The 12115-nt window shown below is 31.5% G+C and overlaps 1 protein-coding gene across 1 annotated transcript; it reads left to right on the top strand.

Annotated features, from left to right (window-relative positions):
• The first annotated feature begins 8505 nt into the window (after positions 1 to 8505).
• Positions 8506 to 9970, top strand: MSBP (membrane steroid binding protein). The gene is made up of 3 exons (XM_088181769.1): positions 8506 to 8889; positions 9032 to 9181; positions 9246 to 9970. Exons 1-3 carry the CDS (start codon positions 8562 to 8564, stop codon positions 9356 to 9358), a joined length of 591 nt encoding a protein of 196 aa, XP_088037895.1. The 5' UTR covers positions 8506 to 8561; the 3' UTR covers positions 9359 to 9970.
• The last annotated feature ends 2145 nt before the right edge of the window (positions 9971 to 12115 follow it).

The following is a 12115-nucleotide window of genomic DNA, read 5'->3' as shown; positions in this document are numbered from 1 at the left end:
AAGATAATTTTATCTTTTGCTTTTTACTCGTTGCGAACTATGTAAAGTTGACCCTGTAGGTCAGCGCTGTTCAACATTTTTAAGCTTGCATGTCATTTCCTTTTTTACAAATATTTCAGGGCCATGTAAGTGTTGTTTTTTTAAAATCAGTTCTAATTACTAAAAAAATGTATTTTAGAATAATTAAATAGAGTAAAAAATACGTAATTACTAATAACGATGAAATCAAATTCTTAACAATAATTACAAGTGAAATTAATTTTTCTAAGTTGCATGTGGCAATTGAATTGTTAGTTGAAATGGCTGCTGTGGATGATTTAACGTGCAGAGAGTATATCTAGAGACTTTGGAAGAATTTTGCGTAACCAACAAGGATGTCATTTTAGCTTTTTCCAGAGGGTATGGGGGCAAAACTTGGCATATCAGTAGTTTTTTTTTTTAATATTTCAATTATATTAGGATTCATAGTACTTCATTAAATCACAAACATTTTTCTGACCAAATTAAAGGAGATATCTGTTTAGAATTCACGTCAAAAGCAATAAAATCGTGCCGTTGCCGTCACATACGGGGATTTGGTTCAGTTCATATGGGACAATGCACACCCGTTAAGGTGATTTGTGTCTGTCCATTTATCATGTTTTTAGTTATATGTATATATGTGTGTATGTGTGTGTGTGCGTATATGTATTATACGTTTATATGCAGATATTTGTATGTATTTTTTAAATTTTAATATATTTGATGCTTTTGCCCATCGTGACGCATTAGGTTAACCTGGCAGGCCACGATGTTCTTAATTTTAATAAATATATAAATATATACATATAAAATGTGAAATAATGTATCCTGGGAACTTTTCACGCAAAACGTCCAACGTTGCGCCCGATGTGTAGCAAGTTGCGGCGTCTTGTAGGAACCACATGTCTTTCACATATCTTCGATTTAGTACCAAAAATAATCACTTACCATTGATTGTTACAGTCCAACCTTCATCGTTTTCAAAAAGGCCCAATCACGCCGCCTGACCACAATGTGCACCAAACAGTCACTTTTTGGGTATATAATGCTCTCTCGTAAATCACATAAAGATTTTCTTCGCTTTTGCTTGTAGGAGATACTCAGAGAAGTGTAAATGTACCTTATCAAAAAAGATTTTCTTTAAAAAATCAACATAAACTTCCTGCTGCTATAATATCCGATCTGCATAAATTCTTCGCTGCCCATAATCTCTGGGTTTCAATTCTTGTGCTCTCTGAATTTTATACGCGTGTAGGTGCAAGTCAAGATGTAAAATGCGCCAAAGGGAGCCACATTTTCACTTACAGCAGAAATATTCTCGTTTGAATAGACGTCACGATGATGCACAGGGCTTACCTTATCTCCAACGATTCCAGTTTCTTTAAATTTTTTCACTACGTTGCGAATTGTTGGCTCAGTAGGAAGACGAAGTTAAACATAATCTTTTCGTAAATTTCGATACACAGATTTGTTCATTATTGCAGCCATTTCTGAGAATTTTAAAGTATTAGATAATGTGCAATTGAACGTGTGGGTCTAGTTATTATCTGTCTAGATCGAGTTGCTTAGTAGAGAGAGAATGGGAGATCCCACATTATACGTCTTTTTCAACATTGTCTACCGATACAAAATTCTTTATTATTTTATTTTAGAATCAATTTTTACTATGTATTTATATTACTCGCCGATATTTAAGGATTATTATAAGAAATTAAACAATATAACTTTGTTGAGTTTGCTTCTAATTTTCTTATATATTTATAAATTTATATATACAAACTTGCTACTGGAGAATTGAGCAAGTTATAAACTCTTTTATTCGAGGAAGTCTATTCGGATTCTTTTATCCCGTTTTTGTGAATACATTTAAATATGCATACGTGTTTTCGTCCCCATTCACGCGCATATATAAAATTATACATGATAATCTAAAAATAAACCGGCGCACCGATCCATTTGAATATAAATACAGTGCAAGGGCAAACGATGTTTTGGATTCACTTTTTTTCTCTCAACTAATATATTTTCATTTAAATTACTTCATGTTCGCGAACGCAGCGGTGCATTCAACAACGAACACACTTTGTTATTAACGCTCATCTTCTTCTTCTTTATTGCATGCTGCTAAAACGGAAATTTGCGAATGTCATTTCATAACACGTATATTATATGGCAATAAAACTAGAAACGCTGGGATCATAGTCCACGGGCGCGCGTTCGCTTTGATTTAAAATGTATTTATATTCAAAGTTCAAGTCACAAGGCAACTTTGATTTAATCGCAATAGTTTATGCAATTCTGCGTTTCTTAAACTGTTAATAAAATATCATTTAATAAAGTGCCCGTAAAATATATATATATATATATGTAATATATCAATTGCATACTTTTTTATCGACCGGTTATTTTTTATCTTAAGCGCTATCGCTCGAACGTTACTACGTTTAAGTTTATTATTAGACGTTTATCTTAACAACGCTGAGGTTTTTAAACATTGATTTATTTCTTCCTATTAAATATGTATAATTAAGAACCGTACAATGTCTGAAACACTCGCCTAAGTTCGTAGGCGCTCACGCGATACACAGGAAAAAGTGAAAGTATAGTTTTTTCAGAAAGCAGGCATAATTATTCGCAACTCACTTAGATTTCCACAACTGTTTGATTGTTGGGCCTCAATTAATAAATATTTAGTTTAAAACTTACATCCTCATTCTACTATTCCTTCTGAAGACTATTAATTCCAATAATTACCGCATTATGCAGCACTTCATATCCACACACATCCAACTATAATAATTTTTAATTAATCACATCGATATTCATCAGTGAGATTAGGAAAATCTGAATCGGTCTGGATTATAAAAATTATATTTATTAAAATCAATAATTCCGATTCAAAATTATATATAGGCATAACATACATTAAACGCCAGTGATAGAAAACACGATAAATAGCTTTTTAAAGTGTGTCTAACAATCTTAAAATAATCGTCTAGCAAACATGAAATATCAACTAGATATTAATTATTAATGAATCGAACGGTATGAAATTTTAACGACGCTATTAAATATACCATTCTCTCAACTCAATACTGCATCACCAATTAATAATACAAACATATTGTGTCGATTTTAACACAAACTGTTAGATAGTTATTGTTGTGGATAGAGTACAACCAACGTCCAATAGGTAGCATACTTTTTTAAAATTAGAATATAGCAGGCGAATTAGCTTTGGAAACAATGTAATAAAGTAAATAGAATAGTATATTTAATGTTCTTATAATATGGGTGTGGAACAATAGATAAAGCATGGATGTATTTTTAATACAAAATCGAACAATATCCGTCAAATACTTCCAATTATTGCACCACATAAAGATATGATATTATCATTATCGCGTCGTACCTAATCGTATCTAAACATTAATATGTAATGTACATATTACATTCTAGCAAATACCAATATTTCACTCACTCGCAAATATTACTATAAATTTAAATGGTGACGAATCTTTAAATTGACCAATTAAAAATGTAAATGTATCATAATTGCATCAGAGTATATGCATAGTGTTGTCATTTAGTGGACTTCCGCGAGTTTTTAGACATTTAATGTTATTAATTTTAAAGACATTCGCTGTAAAATAGAAAATAACGATTTGATCTAAAATAACAATTTATGCGATAAATATCACAAAACTGCATGGCCTAATAGTATTTTTTAATAATATGTCAGTTTTTTTAAGAAAGAGTAAAAATTTTGTTGGTCCGCGCAGTGAACATTTTTTTCATTACGCGACCACTAAATTTTAAATAAATTTAACCAGCAACCTCTATTCGTTCATCATATATTTAATAAAATATATACTTTTAATTCTAGAATGGTTATTGATAAAAATGTTTAAATGTAAAAAGTAAATGTAAAAACATCTAGGAATCTTCTTACGATGTAGGCCCTTAAGTAGAGAAGCGTAAGTTTTTAGATCATTTTACAAATTCAACTTAAAACATTGCTGGTTAAAAGAAACTCCAATCCGAACATTCGACCATATTTTAAATTTAATATTTTGATTTTTTAATTTTTAGATGAATATCGCATTAAATATAAAAAAAACAGTTAACAACGCAGGTAGTCAACTGCAGGATCTAAAGTCCATTGTGTGCTTTTTTGTTTTGCGAAATTTTGTAGTAGTTTAGTAGTTAAGCAGTAATCTATCCTATATGATTGTCTTGGGAATTAAAAAAAAATTAATTGAATTGAGTACCAAGTTAATCAAATGTTTGTGAGATATGGCTCGTTGATTCTGCATGGGATTGAGTCCCATCTATGGATAATATTTTCATAAAAAAATAGTTACAATTGTTATAGATTTGCTTTTGAAGTTTTCCTAGAAACACTACCTTGATTTATACAAACGTTCGTGTCGTAATACATCTGCAAGCAATCTTATAAAACCAGTTACCGCCCAAATCATAGACGGACGAATTGTTAATCTCCTCCTATTTCTCCGAAAATAAAGAAAGGCAAAACTGAGCTCGCCACTAATGTAGCTTACGATCGATCGACAACACAGATGAATCAGTACGAATCTATACTTTCAGACCAACACCGTGAAAATCCAGAGAAAGACATCTAAGGAGCCTTTCCACGCTTGTTATTAGATTTTGTCAAACACGACCGTCACAATTGAGTCGCCAGGAGTTAGGCCGAGCATCAAAATGACTTTTGCGACGTGGAGTCACTGCAAGAAAGATCCGTCACGTATCTACATATATCCAAATATAAATTTATTGCACAAATATGCAGTCAAAATATCAACGGCTGTAACTTGAAAATAATATATGATTTTGGTTATTTAATTTAAATAAACGCATAAATGTAGTATCTATATAGGTCAGAGGTCGGCAAAGTGCGGCTCCGGAGCCGCATGCGGCTCTTTGGCCCCATAAGTGTGGCTCTGGCACAAATATCCACGGGCATTCGCGCAAGACGCGCCGGATTTAAAAAATAAGGAAACATGTTCTTTGTGTTGATTTGGAAAATTATAATAGAGGTTTGCTAAATTAATAAATAGATTTGGCTCCTAATTTTTTTTTAATCGTTGTAATGTACATATTTGGCTCTTTGGCTAATAAGTTTGCCGACCACTGATCTAGGTCATTAAATATATTTTTATTTATTTATTAAATCTTCCGTTGTAACCTGACAGGCCCAATGCGTTACAACGGGGCAAATCCGTACCAACTGAGTAAGTAAATCAGATATAATGAATACCTAAACGTGAGTATTAAAACCATCAGACTTTATAGTCTGGGAATCGGCGACATCTATATTATTAATTATAAATTATTATGTGTTATATAATCTATAACCAATAGATGTCACTGCAGCTGGGGCCGGTTATTTTAAAATAGCGCATTTTTTACAAACAAAAATTCGAGTGTTGCTGCTGGGACCTGGGCAACCTCAGAGTTGTTAGTCTGAGACATTACGGACTACGTTATCATGTAAGATTATGTGATTTGTTTTGTAGTAAATCGTGCTAAGTGGTTATTAAAAAAATATCATAAAATAGCAAATATTACACATTAATAACATTTTTTTATAAAAATCAAGTCAATGTTCTTTAATATATAAAGATAAATATGTATTATAAAAAATATGTCTAAATACCTACTTTAATTATATTTAGTTTAGTAAAATTTAGCAAAAGAAGTCACTTTAAAAAATATCGATTCGAGATTTTCTTTCAATCATAAATGTGTAAATTATTTCTAAATTCTATTACAGTAACAAATTATCAAAAAGAGAATAGAGATTAATCTAAATATTGTTCTTTTTCGGTCTGTATTTTGGTAATAATGGGTTTTAAATTTGACTATTGAACATTTTTCTACGAGTTCAAATTTCTCATAAATTAAACATTTTTTGTGTGAACACTGTTAATGAACATACGGTGCAATGGAGGTTCCAAAAAATGGTATTGGAAATGACAGCTTTAAGGAATAACGTCCAAAACAGTTGATAACGACCACCTAAAGGCGTTTCTTCAATCAGAATCATGCGCAGCATTTCGAGAGCTTGCACAATAGTTATTCGCTAGTAATCCAGCAGGTCTGAACCATTTAATGCAGCTAGGATAATCAATCTTAATAATAGGTGTCGCACGAACTGAAAAAAAAACAAAAAAATCGCCGCTACAAAATTTGCTTTGTACTATTTTTTTGAGAAAAAACGACATATAAACAGTTGTTTTGCAATTTAAAAATATGCTTTATAACATTATTATAAAATATTGAGCATACAGCATATAGAATCTTAGACAATAATATTTATTACACATTATTAAAATTAAAATGACGTTCATTTTTATTTTTTTTTAAAAATTAACTTTTGGATAACGCATGTTCGTGTTTTAAAAAATCATAAAATTGTATACAGCTCATTTAAGCTAAAAGCTTCTAATGTGTATTTTTAATTGTGTTTTTCACTGGTCCACATATTGTTAAGCAATGAAAATATTCGTTCAAGCAACGATTAAACATTTTAAAAATATTATTGAAAAAAACTTGTTTATCTAAGAACTATAAAAAATTTCAATTCTTCTTTGTGGGAAGAACTTGTCATTTTATCGCTATTCTTCGATATTTTCATTTGTGACATAACTTTTAATACACGAAACCTCGTCAAATAATTTGCCGTTATGTATATTTAAGGACCAGTGACTAGAAATAACCTTTCCTCGATCTTCGTTCACAGAGGGATTTCTCGTATTAGGACCCATTCAAATACTTTCATTTCCACGGAACATTTTTCCCAGTTATTTAAATAATCAATACAGATTTAATACAATTTATAAATTACACCTTTAAATATATTGGCATTGAATATTTTGGATTTTTCTAAATCTAAAATTACTTCTTTAGTATTATATTTATAGGTAAAAACCCTGCATTTTTTTTCAAATGCCTTCATAATTTCTTGTGATTAAATTTTCAGTAAATATTGGAGCTTGGCTATGAACAAATATAACCATTCTTCAGCTAAAAACACTTCACAACTTAAAGGACAAATAGGGCAATTTCAGAAAATAAATAAATCTGAAGGACAGAGCGGTAAAATAAATGACTTTCCTTTTAAATAAAGTACGTATGGTCACCGTAACAAGAATGAGACAAAAATACGCCCCAAATCATTTGGAGTATTTCGTTTGGTGGTTCGCGCTCGCTAGGTATAATTTACTACATATGTATTTTGGAATAGTGGCACCAAAAATTTTCGTGAAAGTAAGATTATACCAAAATTAAATTATACCTAGTAATTGTTTCTTGATTTGCGCTCAACATAATTCACTACAATCTTGAATGCTGACAAAAATAACTGAATAATACCGTTAATAAATAGATAAAATGCACCGTGCACTTCGACGTCCACACCATCAATCGAAAAGGTACAATTATCTTGCACGACAATGCGCAACACGATTGACCCTCCAAAAGTTTTAACAAGTTTCGGCAACAAAATATTTCCTCATCTACCAAAAACAGATAAAACCTACACTAAAAAACCACAATAGATAAACTCTAAATGATATTACAAAGCAGGCCCGAGATTAGACTTAGCCAGGACAAAAGCTCAACGTGTCGCCTACATCAGTTCACAGACATTTAGCAAATATGGAAAAGACGTTAATTTGCAGAATACGGGTAGCTAATGAAAAATCTCGCGCAGTGAATCTCAATATGCCAATTATTAATGGTGTTAGAATAGAAAAAAATATAACTTACTTTAACACGAGACGTAAAAGGAAGGAGTTGGATGCCAATCGACTCACAATTCCAACCCCGAGAACAGAATTACACCCCAATAAGATAATGTTATGCATTTGAAGAGATATGAAGGGTATTATTCATTATTGGATTATAGGCATACAATTACGATAGAAACATAGTGTGCTAACAAATATTTGAAGGGTAACTTTACACCAAGACAGCACTCGCCCTCATGTATCAAAGAAGACGATAGAAAAAATGAATCCAAACGACTATCATCTATTTAGAAGCCCGCAACAGCTTTTAGGTGGAAAAAAATATTTTGCAAAAATAGATTATTCCAAAAATAGATTATTTTTCGAATCAGATATAAAAAATGAATTAGCATGTGAAGAATAATTGTAGAAAAAAGTGGAGAATATATAATATATGCAACAAAACGTTGTATTGCCACAAACATAAATACGTTTTAAAATTGAAACAGGTTAAGTGCGAACGATGAGCGTTGGTCAGAACAGTGAACACCCCATGAATAACTGATCGTAGTCAAAAATGTAATTTATCATTGTATGTAAATAAATAAAATGTATAAATATATCATAAGAAGAATATAAAATGGATCGACAAAGAGGAAACGAGTAAAAAATGTTGAGCGTCGCAGTTTGAGAAGCGGCGGTGTGCGGTGTGCGTTGTGCGGCGTTCGGCGTTCGGTGTTTGCGTTTAGTGTCCGATAGCGGTCCGTCGTTCTGTCGCTCGTCGGAATGGCAGATCAGGAACAACTGGAGACCCCGGTCGAAGCGGCCCCCGAGGGCGACGGCATCTTCTCGCAGGTGGTGCAGGAGATCATCGGCAGCCCCGTCAACTCGCTGCTGCTGGCACTCATCGTAGTGCTCCTGTACAAGATATTCAAGCCCCGCGACCGCACCCCCGTCGTTGAGGACGCTCCCCAGGAGCTCCCACCCCTTCGTAAAGACCTCACTCCGGCCGAGCTGCGAGCGTACGACGGCACCGGTCCGGATGGCAGAGTTTGCGTAGCGGTCAACGGCATTGTTTTCGACGTGACTCGCGGAAGACACTTCTACGGCCCCGGTACTCCCATTTGCAGTCGCCATCTTTAAAACTCAAAATGAGGCTTAACCTCGCATTTATTGGCCATTGTCCTGATCGTTTATTTTCGTTTATTCATTATTCAATATTCCCATTTTTACCTTTGCAATTTGAACGATTACAGGAGGACCGTATTCGGCGTTCGCCGGCCAGGACGCGTCCAGAGGCTTGGCGACGTTCAGCATCCAGCCGTCGCAAGTCGAATACGACGACCTCAGCGACCTGGACGCCAAATCCATGGAGTCCGTCAGGGAATGGGAAGAACAATTCAAAGGTACGTACTTTTACTTCGCGTTCTATTCCAAACTCTCACCGTTCGATTCTGCTCGATTTTTCAGAAAAATATCTGGTCGTCGGTAAGCTGCTGAAACCCGGCGAGACTCCTACCAACTATTCCGAAGAAGAGACCGAACCCGAAACTTCGTCCACTTCGGACAAGAAGAATGAATAATTTTTACATTTTAAAACCATCCTCCCATCTACTCTGTTTAATTTTTATAAATATTTATGTACATAGTTCTTGACCAAAATAAAATTATGTTATCCATTTCGTTCGTTAATTGCAGATTCAATTCAAGTGTCCTTAAAATTCATTATATTTTTTAAATACCAGTCAAAAATCACATATGAACGTAAAACGGCAGATGTACCTAAATTTGTATTCAGAGACCGATATTCTTTACGAGATGCATTCTATCAGTTGTGCGCGTCGACGGCTCGATCGTACCTGTTATATTCCAAAAGAGCGAAGCCTTCGATAACCAACGATTTATTTTTAAAATAGGCGAATGTTATTAATGCTATTTTTATACATTTGCGAGCAAAATTGGGAACGTACGTATGGAAATCATGAGCGCTACTTATTTTCGTGATATATACATAAGTACATGCATTGTGTTGTATAATTTTTTTAATTTCCACTATTGTTATTGTTTTATGTACATTTTATAAAGTGTTATTTTTATACATTAAAATATGTATGTATTTTCTACTTCCACGTTCGGAAGAGGTTGAATGAATAAAATAATGCCATTCGATCGTTTTGAATCGGCGTAAAAACTTATCAATTTTTTTTCTAATTCGAATTAATAAAAATAACTATAACATTTCAATTTTAACCCAATTATGGATAGTTTTTTCGTTGGAGACATCTTTCCAAAAAATATTTTAAAAAATTCAATACACTGCAATATATATTTTTTTAGTTATAACAAAATTAAAAAAGTACTAGGCTAAGTTACACTAAAATTTTCCATAGAACTTGAAAAGATGGCGCTGCTACGCGAATTGTTGATTTTACTATTTGTCAATTTTTTTATTCATATAACCAACATATAATTCATAACAATATCTATTGTTAACATCAACAGGTTCAATATCTGATGATATATTAGTATACTATAAATAATGTTTCATATGAACTTTTCGTTCATCTTAATTTGAAAATGCTTCATATTTTAAAAATATAGTAAATAATGTTTATTGTCTTATCTTTATTTCATGTTAAACAAGGATATGTTTTTTTTTAATTTAAAACTAAATGAGTTCTTAAGAAAAATGTAAGTATTAAAAGACGATCCTTACTGTAGTTGTTTAATTAGCGTTAGATATTAAATTGTAATTAAAGTTTATTATTTTACAAGGATTTAGTTACGTCTATTATACATTTTACTCTTAATATGTTAATTCAGAATATTTTGAGACAAAGTGTATTTTATTGTAGTACAAATACTTTATTATCTACCATAGCTGTCTATATCTCTATTCCTTGGAGAAAGCAAGCCAGGAATCGTTTGAGAAAGTTCTTCACAATCAGAACTATGGAGTCGTAGTCACAATATACATAAAATTACATTAAGATTTAAAACTGAATCAACATTAGGTATGTGTAAATATATTACATGTATAATGTTTCAATATAGATAAAATACAATAAATATTAAAATATGACTCCAATACTGTAAATAAAAATTAAATCCCATTCGAACTGTACTTCTACTCCAAAGTATCAATTAAATAATGTTCATCTGAAGAACAACATAACTTTGTTACTTGTTCATTCACAGCTGCGATGCAATCACTAAGTACTAAATTCATTTTGGTTTATCCTATTAATCGAATGAATGGCAATAGTTATGTTTTAAAGATAAGCATTTTTGAATAATATTTATTTATTTATTTAGCAAATATACCTAATTGTTTATACACTAAACAAATATAATCAAAACATATATGTAAAATACAATATAAACAGAATATAAAAAAAATAATTTATTTCTCAATGCACAAAGGTGTATCTGTATTTCATTAAGGAAGCCCGCTACATTTTTATTCGTGCGGATTGCCCTAGAAATATTATTATATAAATTCACACCTCCGTACAATATTCCCCTGGCTGTACTCGTTTTCTTATAACTAACTATCCTATAATTATCTCTAATCTATGTACGTCTTTATTTCTTATTAAATACTTATTAAAATACTCTGGGAACATATTATTTTCTAACTTCAATATTTCTTCGATATCCTACCATTTCAATCTTTCAGTCAAACTACTACAGTCAGTTTTTATTTAAAACAACTCTTATTGCCTTATTTTGTTCTTTTTGCTACTATGTCGTATATAATTAATTAAGCATATATCATATTGTTATACAATAATTGGAGTGGGAGAATATATTGTTGAATTGTTTTATATCTCATCCTAGATAATATACATATTTTTCTACTATTTTTTTTATGTAATTACAATGTTCCTTAATTTTTTTTTTATCTACAATTACTCCTAAATATTTTATATTATGAACTATTTCTATAATAGAGTTATCTATAACTATTTTTATATTATTATATTTGAAATATTTATAATTAATAAACAAACATTTATCTTTATTCTCATTTAGTTAGGGTACATTCTTTTTTAACCATCTTTCTATTATACTTAAATCATTATTTGAGATATCTACAACTTCTTTATCATAATTACCTTTGCAATAAATTAAAGTGTCGTCTGCAAACAAATGTATTTTACATTTTTCTATATTATTAATTATATCATTAATATATATTATAAACAACAATGGTCCTAATTTGGACCCCTGTGGTACACTGTGAGATATTATTTTCTCTTTGGAATTATGAAGATACATTTCTCTCAGATATATTGCTTGTATGTATTATAGGTAAATATTTATGATTTATAGATTCA

The sequence above is a fragment of the Plectrocnemia conspersa genome, unplaced genomic scaffold (assembly GCF_051122295.1).
Source record: "Plectrocnemia conspersa isolate PC_06_02 unplaced genomic scaffold, ASM5112229v1 ptg000002l, whole genome shotgun sequence".
In the NCBI taxonomy this organism is placed as follows: Eukaryota; Metazoa; Arthropoda; class Insecta; order Trichoptera; family Polycentropodidae; genus Plectrocnemia; species Plectrocnemia conspersa.
Note: the sequence above shows the minus strand (reverse complement) of the source record. Positions and strands in the feature narration are given on the sequence as shown.

What these genes read in the sequence shown, in the direction of transcription:
- MSBP (XM_088181769.1), top strand. Translation starts at nt 8,562, where the DNA reads ATGGCAGATCAGGAACAACTGGAGACCCCGGTCGAAGCGGCCCCCGAG. An exon ending in AAGACACTTCTACGGCCCCG is followed by an intron (nt 8,890 to 9,031) that starts GTACTCCCATTT and finishes GAACGATTACAG; the next exon opens with GAGGACCGTATTCGGCGTTC. An exon ending in ATGGGAAGAACAATTCAAAG is followed by an intron (nt 9,182 to 9,245) that starts GTACGTACTTTT and finishes TCGATTTTTCAG; the next exon opens with AAAAATATCTGGTCGTCGGT.